Source organism: Gigantopelta aegis, chromosome 7 (genome assembly GCF_016097555.1).
Source record: "Gigantopelta aegis isolate Gae_Host chromosome 7, Gae_host_genome, whole genome shotgun sequence".
NCBI lineage: Eukaryota > Metazoa > Mollusca > Gastropoda > Neomphalida > Peltospiridae > Gigantopelta > Gigantopelta aegis.
In genome coordinates this window covers 18,927,251-18,947,043 of record NC_054705.1, presented here as the reverse complement: position 1 = coordinate 18,947,043, position 19,793 = coordinate 18,927,251, and the positions used below count along the sequence as shown (strand labels likewise).

Below are 19,793 nucleotides of genomic sequence, written 5' to 3'. Positions count from 1 at the left end.
CGTCTAAAAAAAACAGTGTTAGAATGACCATATGTTTAACGTCCAATAGCCAGTGATAAGATAAAAAATGAATGTGCTCTAGTGGCATCGTTAAATAAAACAAACTTCTTCTTCTTCTTCATTTCCAATCTAGTTTAATCCAGTCCAGTCCAGTTCAGTTCATCTCAGTTCAGTTCAGTTCAGCTCAGTTCAGTTCAATTAATTTCATTTAAATGAAATTAATTTTAATTCATTTCTATTTGTTTATTTAATGTACTTATTAATTTTTATATGGTCTTGAAGTTGTTTATTGCAGATAAAAGTGTATTACATATGTGTAATAACAGAGACTAATTTGGTTGCTTTACTTTCTGCTATAACCTTTACAAATATAATAATATATAATAACTTGTAGGGATCAAGGTGGTTAGGTTTTTTAGTTCCCGCTATATACCCACAGAATAAAATTAAGTATTCTGCATCTAGCTTCATTATATTGTCTCTCTGGTACATGGTTTGTTTGTTCTATACATGTAACTCTGCTTGTTTTGTTTTCTTTTGTGGGGGCTTTTCATTTCAGTTATTTCACTTTTCATATTTTGCAAAAGTAAATTGTATCCTTGAGATGCACCGGCCTCGGTGGCGTCGTGGCAGGCCATCGGTCTACAGGCTGGTAGGTACTGGGTTCGGATCCCAGTCGAGGCATGGGATTTTTAATCCAGATACCGACTCCAAACCCTGAGTGAGTGCTCCGCAAGGCTCAATGGGTAGGTGTAAACCACTTGCACCGACCAGTGATCCATAACTGGTTCAACAAAGGCCATGGTTTGTGCTATCCTGCCTGTGGGAAGCGCAAATAAAAGATCCCTTGCTGCCAATCGGAAGAGTAGCCCATGTAGTGGCGACAGCGGGTTTCCTCTCAAAATCTGTGTGGTCCTTAACCATATGTCTGATGCCATATAACCGTAAATAAAATGTGTTGAGTGCATCGTTAAATAAAACATTTCTTTTTTTCTTTCCTTGAGATGCAATATATAACAAAAAAGGGAAATATTTCCTTTTGTTTAATACTTTACATCTTTGACATTCTCTTCTTCTTGTTTTTTTGGTTGGGTGGTATGTGTACTCAATATTTATTTTACAAAAATTCTACTTATTATTTTTTTTTTTTTTTTTTTTTTTTTGGCATATGTAAACTGTTGCTTGAGACTCTAAATACAATTTTTTTGTGAAATTTTTTATAAAATAAAAATATAACTAATTAACTAAATAACTAAATGAATAAAACATAAGAGTAAAAGAAGCATACTATAATTAAGTTTACACGAATCTGTTGCTGTTTGAGATACGATATGTAGACCATGATAAATAGTTTAAAAAAAAAAAACCTAACCTAAACACTGTTGGGGTTGAAGTCTATAATAATTAAATAAGTTTACACGAATCTGTTGCTGTTTGAGATAAGATATGTAGACCATGATAAATAGTGTTTAAAAAAACCCCAACCTAAACACTGTTGGGGTTGAAATCTATAATAATTAGATAAGTTTACATGAATCTGTTGCTGTTTGAGATAAGATATGTAGACCATGATAAATAGTTTTTAAAAAAACCCAACCTAAACACTGTTGGGGTTGAAGTCTATAATAATTAAATTAAGCTTACAGATCTGACAAATTTCCAAAACTGTTTTCTTCTTCTTCTCTCTCTCTGAAACTTGGTCTTAATGAATGTGTTTGTCATTCAGGCCGAACTGGGGAGGAGTCACTTCCAATGTTGATGTTAAACCACAACGACAAAGATATAGACCAGGACCGGCCCCTGCGAAATCGCTCCCACACTTCCAGTATTGACAAGTCCCCACCCCGCCTCATGGAGATTAACTCAAACCCAGGGACACCCTCCAAAGTAACCGAAATAAAACAGGGTAAATATTGAACCTCGATTGTCTCGTTTCAAGTATGTACGTTCTTGTACACTTTGAGCTAAAAAAAAAAAGAATAAATCTTTGTACACTTTTTAAAAAAAATTGTAGAATGTTCTTGCTATCTCTTATCTGAAGCTCTTTCATTATTTCTTTCTAATTAATATACAGTCAAACCTGTCTGATTTTGTGGTCACTCAGGATGATAGTCACAAATGGCTGTTTAAGTCAGGTGGTTGTTGATTACAGGTTACAATTTTTACAATATATAAAACATGGTTTTTTCTCTCTTAATTGTCTCTAGTGGTATTTAATAGATATGTGCTTTGTAGTTTACTTTGGATCATTTTTTTGTCATTCTTCTTTAGGAATATAAACCGGCCTCGGTGGCATCGTGGCAGGCCATCGGTCTACAGGCTGGTAGGTACTGGGTTCGGATCCCAGTCGAGGCATGGGATTTTTAATCCAGATACCGACTCCAACCCCTGAGTGAGTGCTCCGCAAGGCTCAATGGGTAGGTGTAAACCACTTGCACTGACCAGTGATCCATAACTGGTTCAACAAAGGCCATTTTTTGTGCTATCCTGCCTGTGGGAAGCGCAAATAAAAGATCCCTTGCTGCCTGTCGTAAAAGAGTAGCCTATGTGGCGACAGCGGGTTTCCTCTCAAAATCTGTGTGGTCCTTAACCATTTGTCTGACGTCATATAACCGTAAATAAAATGTGTTGAGTGCGTCGTTAAATAAAACATTTCTTTCTTTCTTTCTTTAGGAATATGAAATTAGACATTTGACTGTTTCAACTCTTCATTCTCATGAGTTTGCTTTGTGTATATTATTACCTCAGGGAGTGGGACATAGCCCAGTGGTAAAGCACTTGCCGGATACACGGTCGGTCTACATGTAGGATCGATTCCCGTTGGTGGACCCATTGGGCTATTTCTCGTTCCAGCCAGTGCATTACGACTGGTACATCAAAGGCAGTTATATATGCTATCATATCTGTGGGATGGTGCATTTAAGAGATCCCTTGCTACTAATGGGCAAACGTAGTGGGTTTCCTCTATGAGATTATTTCCAAATGACCAAATGTTTGACATCCAATAGCCGATGATTAATAAATCAATGTGCTCTAGTGGTGTCGTTAAACAAAACAAACTATAACTTTTTGTTATTATGGTGATCTCTGCTCTTGTAATTGCTGACCGGCCTCGGTGGCGCAGTGGTTAAGCCATCAGACTACAGGCTGGTAGGTAATGTTTTATTTAACAACGCACTCAACACATTTTATTTACGGTTATATGGCATCAGACATATGGTTATGGACCACAGATATTAAGGGAGGAAATCCGCTGTCGCCACTTCATGGGCTATTCTTTTCGATTAGCAGCAAGGGATCTTTTATATGCACTATCCCACAGACAGGGTAGTACATATCACAGCCTTTGATGAACCATAAATACAATGTGTTGAGTGTGTCGTTAAATAAAACATTTACCAAATTACCAGAATTACCAAATTTATGTGTGACATCCAAAAATCAGAAAGAAAGAAAGAAATGTTTTATTTAACGACACACTCAACACATTTTATTTACGGTTATATGGCATCAGACATATGGTTAAGGACCACACAGATTTTGAGAGGAAACCCGCTGTCGCCACTATATGGGCTACTCTTCCGATTAGCAGCAAGGGATCTTTTATTTGCGCTTACCACAGGCAGGATAGCACAAACCATGGCCTTTGTTGAACCAGTTATGGATCGCTGGTCGGTGCAAGTGGTTTACACCTACCCATTGAGCCTTGCTCACTCAGGGTTTGGAGTGGGTATCTGGATTAATAATCCCATGCCTCGACTGGGATCCGAACCCAGTACCTACCAGCCTGTACAGGCAGCCCAGATAGCTGAGGTGTGTGGCCAGAATAGCGTGCTTGAACCTTAATTGGATATAAGCACGAAAATAAGTTGAAATGAAATGAAAATGATTAAAGTTGTTTGTGGATCAGTTAAGGAAAAATTACAGTGGCCACTACTTAATACATGAAATAGTAATTTGGAATTCATTTAAATGACTTCTGTCCATATTAGAGAGGTGACCTGTTGATAGGGGTCCCCATTGGGCTATTTTTCATTCCAGCCAGTGTACCACGACTGATGTAACCAAGGCTGTGGTATGTACTATCCTGTATGTGGGATGGTGCATATAAAAGATCCCTTGCTGCTAATCGGAAAGAGTAGCCCATGAAGTGGCAACAGCGGATTTCCTCTCTCTGTATATCTGTGTGGTTCTTAACCATATGTCTTAATTATGCTATATAACCGTAAATAAAATGTTTTGAGTACATCTTTAAATAAAACATTTCCTTCCTTCATGATAGGGGTAAATTAATATAGTAAATCATTTCAATAAGAAAGGTGTCCACTTAAGACAGTTGATCATTATTAACAAGTGGCCACTTGGACAGGTTTGACTGTACATATTGTCATTTGTAAAAAGATATAATATAAATTTGAAATTTTTTAAAATCCTGTTATCTTTAATACTTTTTACATTTTATTTGTAGTTTGGGTTTTTTCATTTTCGTTTTTGTTTTAAAATAAAATTGATGGGCTTTTTAAAAATTTAGCAAGAAAAAAAAAGAGTTACACTTTACTTTTTTAAATTTTCTAAGATAAAACAGATAAAATAATGAAATAATATTAAAATCCTACTAAAATGATATTAGCTTCATGACTACCGTAGTTCTGTAGTTCTCTTTTATTGTTAGATCAAGTACTGGGTACATTACATGTAAAAAATAAATAAATTAAGCTGTTAATATTAATTTAATTATTCTTTAAAATTTAAAATTATTAATAAACAAACAATTTTGTTGAACTATATACATGTACATGTGTATGTACTGTATGCTTGAAAATAATTGTAATTTATTTATAATAAAATTAATTTAATTTTCTAAGTTTATAGCAACAGGTTTGTACCATACTTTATGCGGTTTTTTCTAATTTGTTTTTAAACTTCAAAAGCTAATTTATAATTGTTTTTTATTTTAATTGCACAAATTAAAATTTTATTCTCACTTGTACGCTAATTCTGAAGTTTTATGGGCAATACTATCTACTGTTTATACACACATATACATTGAAACTACTTTAAAACGGACACCTTCTGGACCTGTCATCACCATAGTTACTGTGACAACAGGAAATACAGGGTTGTAAATATCACAATGCCAGGATGATCATTTGCAGGGGTGGCATAGTGTAAAAAATAGTGGTACGGCTCGAGGTTGCCAGACTCTACTTTCAGATTTACCTGTATAGGTTCCATTAGACCAAATCAATTCCTATTGCCGATAATGTTAACGTTTACTAATAAAACTGATATAAGCAGCGTTTCAACACACCCAGGAAGTACAGCAATAGAAAGTGTGGCACCTCACATCTAATCTAGCTGCAAAAAAATGGGGGGTCATGTATCATTTAAGAGATTTAATTTATGTTTTTAATAGCAACCGTCATTTTTGCTGAAAATTGCAGTTCCATTTTTGGGGGTACCCCGCATTAGTTTCAACCTCTGGTATATACTGCATAACAACTGTATAACAAATAAAAGTGTATTTATTTATTCTCAGTGGATAATAGTATTTGCACAAATAATCAATGTCACATATTACTACCAATCACACCCACAGCTGCTTTTACTCCTTAAATATTTGACGGTGCACGTCGAACCTTGACACGGTACTCTCTTCTTTGGTACTATGCAACCTATATCCAAAAAATATATTTTTCAAAAAGTGTCCAATTGGGTGTTTTCATGACTATCAGAATCTTCTGTGTTCTTATATGATGTGACAACATAATTGAAAGTGTTGTTCCTACAGTGCAACCTGATTTAATGTACACCTCAGGAAGCATCAGTGATATGCAAAGTTGTATACAAATGCAATGTATCATATTTAAAAAAAAAAAAAAAAAAAAATACTACTCTTGAAGATACAAAATATGGGTTGGTTGTGTATGCTTAGTTGTATATGTAGTGTGTGCATGCATAGTCAGAGTCTCTCATTTCCAATAAATAATTACCTTAAAACTCATTTATTGCAGTGACCCTGTGTTTTGAAAGACTTTAATGGGCATATGATAAGAACTTCACTAGAAAAAAAGCATATTACATGTGGTATCTGAAATGAACACCACTGCATCCACAAATAGTAGTAAATTAATGTCGTACACATCATGGTGGGGTAAACACCCAAGGTATGGACTATGCTTGGATGTCAAGTCACTGAATGCAATATTTTCAAACCCATCGGCCTAGTTGGTTTTTATATATGCATTATTAAATCCACTGACAGCTACCAATATATCTGTTGATATTTTATTAATAATCTCCAGTGATTGGTGCTTACAGACATGTATCATATCTAGAGTTATCATTAGGGTTTTACATCTTTATTTTTTATTTGTCATAAAAAAAGCACATTCAATCCATCAAAAGAGTGCGAAAGTCATTTTTCTTTAATTATTTTCTGTTTTAACTGAATATAATATTTATATCGTATGCATTACTACAATCTGTAATGTAACACATCATTTACATAGTAATATTGGAAAATATAGCTTTACAAGTGTGGTAATAGTGGAAGATAATACTAACACACTCCTAGGTAGATTAACAAATGTGTCAAAATTGCTCTTGTACTTGGTATTTACTTCAAATACCCTTTACTATAGAAAACTCACTGAATATATGGACAAGATTTAATGAACTGACCTAAAGCTATCATTACCAAGCTTATATTTGTGTACAAATAAAGAAGAGAATGCAACATGGCTACACAGAACCCACTTCTGTAGATTTTAATATTTTTGCCAAACTCACAAAAACAGTTGTAAAAACTCCCATATTTGCCTAAAACATAATTCACCAACCTAAAAAGTATGTTAAAATTACAGCAGAAATCAGGTTATTTAAATATAGTCATTCCAGAGCCAACTGCATTCAAATACACATCGTTAATGGAGATCTAAAAGCTTAACCTAATATCAGCTAACATTATTTTTTAACTAAAAATGAATTATTATTAATAGCTTATTTCATCTTGCCTAGACTTATTATCCTAAATAAGATTAGTGTTATATGACATGTCCATCACCTTGGATAAATAAGCTTTAAAATATTTTAAATAAAAAATATGGGCCAAAATCTCCAATTGGTCAGCACAGACTTTTTTTCAAAATCTATTCTCAGCAGTGCACAGTAAATTAATGCCACGGTCAAGGTCATTATGAACTCCCATGCCTGAGTGTAACCTAATTAAGCAATTATGACTGTCAAATAACAGAAAATGGCACACAATATAAAATAATGATAATATAGTGAATATATGCTATAGGTTCCATTAGACCAAATCAATTCCTATTGCCGATAATGTTAACGTTTACTAATAAAACTGATATAAGCAGCGTTTCAACACACCCAGGAAGTACAGCAATAGAAAGTGTGGCACCTCACATCTAATCTAGCTGCAAGAAAATGGGGGGTCACGTATCATTTAAGAGATTTAATTTATGTTTTTAATAGCAACCGTCATTTTTGCTGAAAATTGCAGTTCCATTTTTGGGGGTACCCCGCATTAGTTTCAACCTCTGGTATATACTGCATAACAACTGTATAACAAATAAAAGTGTATTTATTTATTCTCAATGGATAATAGTATTTGCACAAATAATCAATGTCACATATTACTACCAATCACACCCACAGCTGCTTTTACTCCTTAAATATTTGACGGTGCACGTCGAACCTTGACATGGTACTCTTTTCTTTGATACTATGCAACCTGAAGGACATTTTCACAGATACAACAAATATAATCCACAAAAAAAAAAGTGGTACGACCATGTCGTACCTCTTTGAAAACTGTGCATTGCCCCTGATTTGCCAGTATTTAGGTGTGGGGGTGGTGGAGGTGTGGGTCGTACAAGGGTCTATGGCTTTCTCCATTTTTGGTCAGTTAATGTTTTCTTTGTATAATTAAGGTGGGGTATCTTGTTATCGGTGTCACTGAAACACAATGTATTAATATTATGAGCTCCCCTCTATTAAAAATCCTGGATCCCCGCTTAATTTAGACAGTTTAAAACTGTTATAAAACTAGTCTCAATGTATTAATGTTATGATTCTCTCCCCCCCCCCTCCCCCCGGGCCTTAAAAAATCCTGGATCCCCACTTTCTTTAGTCCATGCTTAAAACTGTTCTAGACTCCCATCTATAATGAGGTCACACACATGCAATTTGCAGGGTGTTGCCATGACATTAAAGTCACAGACTTTTAGTCTTGAGTCTAGATTCTAAAAGTTCTATAAGCAGCGCTAGGCCTGAAAATGCCTTGGGGATGAAGTATCTTATTGTACAGGCGTGTGTACGTAATGCATGTACCTCGGTCAGTAGCAGAAAGAACTGGGTGTTTTTTCTTTTTTTCTCTGAAAACATTCAGAGCTTGTAGAATTTTTATAATATCAATTAGCCATTGAATCAGTGATTTTTAAGATTTACTAGCCATGATTCAGGGCTCGAACTTAAGAATTTGTCTCCCACGGAAATTTAAAACAAAATTGCCGTGAGTAAAATGGACCACCGACAGCAATTTAAAGTCTGCCCATGGCAATTGAAAAAATAGAAAAGACTTTTGCAGCAAATAATTAAGACTGAAAGGTTATTTTGCTGTATGTAGACATATTTTTAATGTACTAATGTTATATACTGGCAGCCAGGTGTAAAAATTTTGCCGTTACTGACGAGCTTTACCAACAGCATTTTTGTGCCATCGGTGATACTTCCAGCCTATGGCAATTAGTATCGCAATTGCCAGTGGTGCCATCGTTAAGTTCGAGCCCTGATGATTAAAAATTCACTAGCCCTACTTTTCTTTAAGTAAATAAAAGTTTACTAAATAATAGTAATAATTAGATATGTTACCTAAAGAAGGAGCTTAAAAACACTAACATTGGGGTGGGGTGGGGGGGTTGGGGTTGGGGCAGGATATTCATATTTACAAAATGGACTTAACTGCAACATTTGACCAAAAAAAGTTCACTAGCCGTTGAGCATGGCAATAGTAGTTATTTACTAGCCCAACATTGAATATCACTAGCCATGGGAGTGGGGCTACCATAATCTAGAAGCCCTGTCGGGCATGGCAATAGTAGTTATTTACTAGCCCAACATTAAATATCACTAGCCATGGGAGTGGGGCTACCATAATCTAGAAGCCCTGATACATTCTACAACACACAAAAATCATAGGACTTACACATACCTAATGATTATTAACTTTGTTAACATTTTGTACACTAACATAATTTTATATGCAGGTTTGGGTTGCATTTTGGGGATTTACATCTGTGTTGTTAATTCATATTTTGGGAATTCCATTGCATTTTCATTGATGTTTATTGCCTACTTCATCATTCAGCTGGTGTCCAGAGTTACTGCCCTGGTGCGCATGGTTTGTGTAATATGCATATTGTTAACCCTTTAACTGGCTGGTGTGTGAGTTAACCCTTTAACTGGCTGGTGTGTGAGTTAACCCTTTAACTGGCTGGTGTGTGAGTTAACCCTAAAATCTGCATCATTGTGTATCAGATTTGAAAGAAAAAAAACCCACATGCAATTTACCGTATCTAACAAAAAAAAACCTCTGATAATTGAAACCCTTATATATTATCCTATGGAACCCTAATTAGGATCAGAGTTTACATCATCAAATAATTCCCTTGTGAGACTTACATTAATTATCATAAATATATCTGACTTCTATACCTCAAGTGTATAATCATGTATAATAATAAATTATGTTAAATTTTGTTAAAATCTTTAAACAAAAACCCCTAATATACAAGCAAAAAGTCCGGTTTCAGGAGGTATCCGGTTTAGAGAGAATAATATAGATATTCAGAAAGGGGCCACGAAAAATGTCCAGTTTTTAGGGAATTCCGGTTTACAGAGGGTCCGGTTTTGAGGGAATTCCGGTTTACAGAGGGTCCGGTTTTGAGGGAATTCCGGTTTACAGAGGGTCCGGTTTTGATGGAATTCCGGTTTACAGAGGGTCCGGTATCTACATACAGTGGAATATCCCTTTCATACCTATATGAGTAAAATACCTGTACTATACTTTATTTCTGTAGCTGTAACTGTACTTAAAATATATTTAATTTTATTTAAGTAACTATAGCAGTAGGTCTTCCTTTAATTGCCTGCATTTGAGTTGTACTCACTGCGTGGTCCTATGATTATAAATATAACGTGTTGTGGTATGTGCTATCCTGTCTATGGGTTGGTGTATATAAAAGATCCCTTGTTACTAATGGAAACAATATAGTGGGTTTCCTCTCTAAGACTATGTCAAAATTACCAAATGTTTGACATCCAATGGCTGATGATTAATAAACCAATGTGCTCTAGTGGTGTTGTTAAACAAAACAAACATTAAATATAATGTCTGCACCAATGATATAACAGCAGATAAAAACAATAGACTGTTTTTTTATACAATTGTATTTCTAGTTTTATAGAAAAGTACATAGATTAATTATGATCAAAATACAATGGTCTTTATTTGAATAATAATAGGTACATGTGTATATGTATTTATCACATTCTGAGACGATTTTTATATTAAAAACAAGTTACATATAGTGTCTATATTTTAAACATACCGGTACATGCCCTAACAAAAACAAAATACAGTGAAACCCCTCTAAACTGGACACCATCAGCACCAAGTAAAATGTCTGGTTTAAAGAGGTATGTGGATTAGAAAGGTTAATTTCTGTACTGAGTTTTAAAAAAGGACCATGAAAAATGTCCAGTTTTGGGGGAATTCCAGTTTACAGAGGGTCTAGTTTTGAGAGGTTTCACTCCTTAGCACTAAATTTTATTTCATGCTAATTCATACTCCTATAATAATGTACTATTTAATCATAATTCATACTCCTATAATAATGTACTATTTAATCATAATTCATACTCCTATAACAATGTACTATTTAATCACAATTCATACTCCTATAACAATGTACTATTTAATCACAATTCTAGTTTGTTGTTGACATTATACTCCTATAATAATGTACCGTTTAATCACAATTCTAGTTTGTTATTGACATTATACATGTACATTGATGAAATAAGAATAAGAAGTTTGTTTAATGTTGGGATTATATTGTTTATTTTACATTTAATTAACATTTTAGATTTTACTTTAAATTTACATTTACTACAAGACTGAATGTTTTATTGCCTCAAAGTTATGTGTATTTGTATGTGACAGCTTGATATCCAATGGCAGCAGTATCTACAGTCAGTCCCACAGGGAACGCCTTTTTTCATACTGTGAAATTTATTACAAGTTAGCGGCCTCGGTGGCGTCGTGGCAGGCCATCGGTCTACAGGCTGGTAGGTACTGGGTTCGGATCCCAGTCGAGGCATGGGATTTTTAATCCAGATACCGACTCCAAACCCTGAGTGAGTGCTCCGCAAGGCTCAATGGGTAGGTGTAAACCACTTGCACCGACCAGTGATCCATAACTGGTTCAACAAAGGCCATGGTTTGTGCTATCCTGCCTGTGGGAAGCACAAATAAAAGATCCCTTGCTGCCTGTCGTAAAGAAGAGTAGCCTATGTGGCGACAGCGGGTTTCCTCTAAAAACAGTGTCAGAATGACCATATGTTTGACGTCCAATAGCCGATGATAAGATTAAAAATCAATGTGCTCTAGTGGCGTCGTTAAATAAAACAAACTTTTTATTACAAGTTATTTATTTCTGAGCCAATTGATTTGTAAATTGCACACAAAAATAGTAATTGTTTTTTTAATTTTTGAAACACTTCTACATTTCTTCTTACGTTAAACCAAACTGAAATTATTTACAAGAAAAAAACATTTTTATAGAATGATGGGACGAACTGTATAATAACATTCATGTTTAAGGATAAAATACATAATTATTATTGTAGTGCATTGCAATATATTATCATATTGACAATTATTCAATATCTTATTTTTTAATGCATTTCACTGTATGCATGGTATACATGTATCATAACATGAACCATCTCTATCATGGATTTTATATGAATGACATTGATGGAGTATGTATAATTCACACTGATTGACCTTTATATATAACCGATGGACTATGATTATACAATACTGAAGAAATGTGTATGTGTGACATTGATGGACTTTGTATGTTTAATAGTGATGGATTTTGTAAGTATAACACTGATGGACTATACATAATACTGATGGACTGTACGTATAGCACTGATGGACTATATAACATTGATGGAGCTATGTATAAAACTGATGGACTGTACGTATAACACTGATGGACTATATAACACCAATGTATATAACAACAATGAACTATGACCATACTGGTGGACTATGTATAATTGACTGACTTCAGTGTTCGAGATTAAAAATTTTGGGCAGTATCCCAGTTGGATACTAACATTTCAAAATCTGGTATCCCACCTGAGAATTTAGTATCCCACTTAAATGAAATTCATAAATAACATCGTAGCAAACTTGGACGACACTGTTACTTAACTTCACCAGTAAATGACGACTTTCATTGTTTCAGCGAAAAAGAAAAACGCAGGATTAAAATAAATCGACAACATTATATGGTATCCCGGTGGGATCGATACTGGGTTATTGAAGTCTGGTATCCAAAATTAAATTCTGGTATCTCTGGGATATCGGGATACCGTTAATCTCGAACACTGGACTTAATAACACTGATGCACTACATGTATATATAACATAAATGTAGATGTGTATTGAGAATAATACATGAGTGGCCATTAGATACCATTTATCTCACAACAAGTTGTTTTAATTAAAATGTATCTTAACGAGCAAAAGCGAGTTTGATACATTTTTAAACAATGAGTTGTAAGATAAATAGAATCTTAACGGACACAAATGTATTATTTTATTTCTTACATATCCTCACAAACAAGGTTTTAAGCAAATTTTTACATCTTTTTCGACTATTTACAGCCTTTGCACTTGTAGTTAACTTGCGCGTCACAGACAAATGATTATCAGGAATTAACTACATATGTGTGTCACAGTGTAATTGATTTCAGCAGTGCTGTTTTTTCATTGGATGTATGGCATTGGTGACCTGGTCATCACCTAGGAGCAGCCAGTCATACATGTTTAAATTGTTAACACGCATACATATGTAAACAGGTATGAGTTATCAAAGATAACGAATGATGTTCTCACCAACAGGTGTGTACGAAATAACAATAATGAACTATATATGTATGTATAACACTGGACTATATACATATATACTTGATTTACTTGATAACACTGAATGAACTATTTAAAATACTTATGGACTATGTATATGACACTGATGTATGTAACAATAATTATTAACTATGTTTAACACTGATGGACTATGTATAATTGACTGACTATAACACTTTATGGAATATTTATGACACTGATGGGCTACATGTACATGTAACACTGATGTATATAACAATTACCAAGTATATGTATAAAACTGATGGACTATGTATAACACTGATGGAGTGGTATAACTTATTGACTTTATAACACTGAATGGAATATATAACACTGATGGACTATGTATAACACTGATGGACTGGCATAACTTATTGACTTTATAACACTGAATGGAATATATAACACTGATGGACTATAACTGATGTATACAACAACAATAATGAACAACAATCGACTTCATATAACTTATACTGGCCTCGGTGGCATCGTGGTTAGGCCATCGGTCTACAGGCTGGTAGGTACTGGGTTCGGATCCCAGTCGAGGCATGGGGTTTTTAATCCAGATACCGACTCCAAACCCTGAGTGAGTGCTCCGCAAGGCTCAGTGGGTAGGTGTAATCCACTTGCACCGACCAGTGATCCATAACTGGTTCAACAAAGGCCATGGTTTGTGCTGTCCTGCCTGTGGGAACTTATATAACTTATTGACTTTATAACACCGAATGAATTAATACATTGATGGACTGTGTAACACTGATGGACTATGTGTAACACTAACGGACTATGTGTAACACTAATGGACTATGTGTAACACTGATGTACATGTATATAACAATAATGGACTTTGTATGTATAACACTGATGGACTATGTATATATGTCACACTGATAGACTGTAACACTGATGTATATAACAGTACTGGAATATATATAATATAACACTGATGAAATAATGTATTTATTTTTAAATCTCAATGAATCTCCTCTGTGTTGCAGACACCCAAAGCGCTACGACCGCCCTGTCCAGTCTGTTGGTTACGCCAAACGCCCAGCTGGCCATGAACTCCACAACCAGCTCCGCAGTGACAATAGGGGCCACCACTCCGCACCAGTTCACCGAAGATAGAAATTCAGAAAAAGGTACCTTTTAACATGTTAGCTGCTCGGACAGACGGACACCAGACGGCAGCAGGTCAGTTTTGATTGTCACAGCGCGGTGGTGTGTGTCTCTCGCTCGCTCGTCTAGATGATCCCTGCAGTCGGTCGTTACTATGACGACATAGATGACTTTTGCTGTCAGCTTTGTGAATGGTTGTCTGTACATACAGCCTATTGACCTATACTACTTGAAACAATTTAGGGAACACAGTTATTTTTCTTTCTTTTTTGTCTTTTTTTAACCATTGTTGATGTCACACCTTTTGGGGTCATCTCAGGGCTACCTCTGGCACTCGCCAAATTCGCCAGTTGTGAATTTTGAAAGCAGTTGGTGAATTTTATTTTAGTTTGGCGAAATAATTTTTTCGTGTAATAATTGACATTTTAAAGAAAATAACTGACAATTTCTGCAATTTTTTAAGTTTAATAGACAAGTTGACGAAATGTTTTGCTTACCCAGAGTTAGCCCTGTATCTCTTTCCTCCTATTCTGAGAGCACCATGCATCTATTGACTGTGTCCTATTACAGTAAGTGATAAAACAATAAAGTCACCTAGCAACACATACAATCGATGTAAATGCTTTAAGCCATAAATTCCTCTTCCAGAATTGATCAAGTCAATGGGTAAAACAGAGGGGAAAGCTTCTAGGTGACCACCTATGTTTAGATGACTTTAGGGTGTATACTACCAAATCAAATCCCATAGATGACAATAGTAACATATGTCAAAAAAATTAAAATAAATAAATAAATAAATATTTGTAACATATGTGGCTAAAACTCCTACCTGTACCTGCAGCTTATCAATTGACATAAATGCTACAGATATAAATACTACCACCCCTCACACTTAAAGTGAATCAGAAAAAATTGGGGGGGTGTCAACCTGCTCATTTCTGAGATAACGGGGTAGGTCTATGACTACCCTAGTTCTACACAAAATTTGAGTACTTTGTTTTACAGGTACCCCATACATGTTTCAAGCACAAGGCTACTTGACACAGCAGTACTTGATGAAATAAAATTGCATGCATTTTTTGCCCAGATGAAACTTTTTTTTCTTTCTTGTTTTTTACATCCAACACACTCACATTTATCACCAATCACAGGACTTGTGGTGTTCACTTCTCTATCAAAAGTTGTTTACACCTCGAACTTTGACCCAGCCGGAAGTTATTTGGTTTAGTACTACCTCTATGGTTGGTTTGTGTACTGTATGTATCCCAGTCCTTTAATTTTTCTGTCCATCTGAGGTCAGTTTCTTCACATCTGCCAAGATTTTATTTTGATTTTTTTTTTTTTATGCAAATCAAATTTAGATGTGGGTTTTTCTGGTATGTACATGTACAACCTGTTTGAGCAAAGAAACAAAAAACAAAACAAAAAATATTTTAACCACCTCAAGAGTTATTCCCCCTTTTAAATAATTTTGGTCTTGGAAGAAAAATGGTCTACACTGTCCATGGACACTTGTACCTGTAGGTATTAGGGAACAGTGGCGTACTGTGTTAAATTTTATAAAATCATATATACTACATACACACACACACACACACACAACACAGACAAACAGACACATATACTGAACAAAATAAGAAACTTCCGCTAACTTTGCTTGAACATAACTTGATGAAAACAAACCGGGGGAATAATTGTTATATATGCGTTTAAAGAGTGTTCCATGATGCATCGTTTGGTGCAAAAATCATGGCCATAGGTTAACAGAAACTGGGAGAAATTTTGGCCAAGTGTGGTAGGGGTTCACATGATTGGTATATCAACGGCAGTGGTACATTGTATATGCTATCCTGCCTGTAGGAAAGTTCATACAAAAGATCCTTGCTGCTAATGGAAAATAAAGTCCTTAAATCCGTGACAGTATGCCTTTAAGAACTCGCTCTAGTTTGGAGCCGGTACCGGGCTGCGAACCCTGTACCTACCAGCCTGTAGCTTAACCACTGCGTCACCGAGGCTACCAGCCTTAAAGGCACAGACCCTAGTTTCAACCCGTAAAAATGGACACTATAAGTTTAGTTAACCTTCTGATTACTGCAGGCGAGATATCTCGCCCGACGTCACATCAGTCGACATACTGTATACACTGTATACAGAGCATTCCCCAATTCATATTTTGCACACGGCACTCACCAGAAACGGAAATATAATAAAAGAAAAACGATTTTTTTTTTCAAAATGGTGGCTTTTGTTTTGATTTTTTCAATTGAAAATACCTTGATATTTTGAGTTCAAAAAGTGGTTTTCGAAAAGTATTTTCGCTTGACAACAATGGCGGCACATCACAGTCATTTTCAGGGATCGATAGCTGATTGTGACAGCTAATTTGATAATAAATTTGATCGTTTTACCAACAATGAAAATTACTAAATATTGCAATATGAATCGTAGTTCAGGTTTAAAAAAAAAATCAGGTAAAAAAACTACTGTTATCAGGAATAATGGACATAAATACTGGACAGCTGGCCACAAATGCCCGTAAGTAAATGCAACTTTTTCGATTGTTTGCCTAATTTTAATCACCATTAATCGAATTAGCCGATATAAAAATAATAAAAATTACAAAAAAGACACGAAAATAATACTTACCGATTCATATATGAACTTTATTTCATGTATTTATAAAACATTTAAGTGAATATATGTGAGTAAAAATTATAAACTTGTACCCACTCGACGTGGTTTTCGTTAAAAATTAATCCAGTAGTCTAAAGGTTAATATACAAACCTGTAACACACTTGGATAACGTTACAACAGACTGAAACAAGAGTCTGTGACGTTGAAAGGGTGAAATACTTTCTAAATATAAACTGGATCTCGACTGCATAATTGTTACTTTACGGATGCACGTGGGTTTTTAAAAATATGACAAATGCATTTTGTGATATTAAAAGCACTAGGATGACATTTCGCATGTACGGAAATAGATAATATAAACAATAAATAAAGTAATGTCTTATTTCAGTTATTGAAAACTGCTCCAATAGTGAAAAATATGCCGTAGTGTTTAAAAACTAGGGTCTGTCACTTTAAGTCCTTAAATCTGTGACAGTATGCCTTTAATAAAAGATGAACTGGAGTGTCATAAATAAAACATTCCTTTCTTTTTCCCCCTTTTTAAAAAACTTTGTTGTTGACCCGTACATTGATAAATGGTGTTCCCTAAATTCCTTTCGACTAAACGTGAAGAGTACATAACCATAGCAACTGACTGTATCTCCTCAGAATAGTCTGTTGTCAGTCTGTAATACTGTTGCTACGGTAACCTGGATGCACATTCTTTTTTCTCTAGTTACAAAAGTATTATCAAGTTAGATCTGCATACTACGTTGTTCAATATTTTCTGTTACAGCTCTTGCCTGTGTGTGCACTTTTAGTTTTGTGCCATTGGTGTGAAAACGTTGTGTTTTTTTGTCAGCCTGTCAGCTATTATTCACTTTTCTGTTTACAAGCTTTATCTTATAATTTGTGTATCTGTTACTCTGCTATAAGCAGTGTTATTTGCTTACCTTAAGTACAAGCTTTATCTTATAATTTGTGTATCTGTTACTCTGCTATAAGCAGTGTTATTTGCTTACCTTAAGTACAAGCTTTATCTTATAATTTGTGTATCTGTTACTCTGCTATAAGCAGTGTTATTTGCTTACCTTAAGTACAAGCTTTATCTTATAATTTGTGTATCTGTTACTCTGCTATAAGCAGTGTTATTTGCTTACCTTAAGTACAAGCTTTATAATTCAGTTATTAAAATTAATTTGTAAGCTTTATTATTCAGTTAATATACATGTGTGTGTGTGTGTGTGTATATATATATATATACACTATATATATATACAGTTTGTATATATATATATATATATATATATAAGCTATTATTATATATATATTATAAGTATTGTTTATAAGGCTAACTGTACTATTCAGTTATGTGTATTATTATACATTGTGTTATTTGAGTATTTATACACTTTATTCATTTAACAGTTTGTAAAATATGTTAATCAGTTATTTAGTTTCATAAGCTTTATTATTCAGTGATATATTCACAAGTATTGTTTAGTCATTCATAAGCTTTATTATTTATTATTCATTATTACACAGATACATTGTAGTTTGATCAACATTATACATTTTAAAGCTGTTGTAATCTGTTTTTAAGCTTTATTATTCGGCTATTTGCTAAGCTCTGTTATTCAGTTACTTGAGTTTTGCGCTGAAGGTTTCTGCAGTTTGCGAAAGTCACTAGCCCTCACAGAAGTTTCGGCTATATATGCCCTATAAACAGCCCTCTATACATTGTGACCAATTTTTTTCATTTGGTGAATAAACATTTCATACTATCTACAGTAAAACCTCTCAGGACCGGACCCTCTGTAAACCGGAATTCCTTCAAAACCAGACGCTTTACAGAGTCCCTTTTTAAAAACTAGGACAGAACTTAACCTCTAAACCAGATCCCTCTAAAAACTGGACATTTGTCTTGATCCCAAGGGTGTCCGGTTTAGAAGTGTTTCACTGTATATAAAAATGCAAGTAGGCGCCATCTGGCTTCTAGATGGAATAGTTGACGTAGAGGGCTGGATAATACAGTTGCTAATTTCCACTATAGTCAAGACCTAAAATTCACTAGCCAGCTAGGACCAAGGGCCGGTGGACTTGTCCATGCAACCCTGATTTCTGTGATGAAAGAAAAGCTATAATTTAAATCAAATTAAAGTCACATATTCAAGAGTTGATGTTGACCACAAATTTACTAGCCGGGACCAATTATGGGCTGGTGAATTTGTCGAACCTTGATTTTTGTGATGAAAGACAATTTAATTAAGCTAATTCAGAAAATTAAAGTCGCATACTTAAGATTTGATGTTAACTACTTTTAAAGTTTTGATGTTTTCCTTGTTTGTAGATCTACTGAAGTACCCAGTGGACGGTGCGGTCATAGAACCGTTAGTGACCAGTAGTGGCGTGTCGAACATGTCCAACAGTGCAGAACAACGATCGCGTGGATCCACATCGCCAGTCACAGCTTCGCCCACCAGCCCCGGGGCCACCACAAACAATCTGGTCGCAGTGAACACATGATCCATTCTAATATAGTGATATTCTGCTGTGATTGGCTGACTCACGGTAGTCGTGACAACCAAAACGTGGCCATGACATATATATATATATATATATATATATATATATATATATATATATATATATATATATATATTTGTGTCTCTATGGTCATGACTACCAGATATGGATGTGACTAATACCATATGTGGTTGTGACTACCAAAAGTGGCCATATCTGTGTCATTTATGTATATGGCTGTGACTAAAAATATGGCATCCCTGCTGGCCAGAATTTTATATACAAAAA

The 19,793-nt window shown here is 34.8% G+C and overlaps 1 protein-coding gene across 8 annotated transcripts in view; it reads left to right on the top strand.

The window, feature by feature from the left end:
• Positions 1 to 19,568, top strand: part of LOC121376917 (potassium voltage-gated channel protein Shaw-like) — a 238,419-nt gene extending 218,851 nt beyond the window's left edge. For 4 of the 8 annotated variants that reach the window (XM_041504716.1, XM_041504713.1, XM_041504714.1 and 1 more), the window contains 3 exons: positions 1,727 to 1,906; positions 14,245 to 14,388; positions 19,330 to 19,568. In XM_041504716.1, coding sequence (XP_041360650.1) covers positions 1,727 to 1,906; positions 14,245 to 14,388; positions 19,330 to 19,505 — 500 coding nt within the window. In that variant the 3' untranslated portion in view covers positions 19,506 to 19,568. Of the gene's footprint in view, positions 1 to 1,726; positions 1,907 to 14,244; positions 14,441 to 19,329 lie in introns of all 8 variants that reach the window. The other 4 variants (XM_041504720.1, XM_041504719.1, XM_041504718.1 and 1 more) reach the window with 2 other exon arrangements.
• Positions 19,569 to 19,793: the final 225 nt, after the last annotated feature.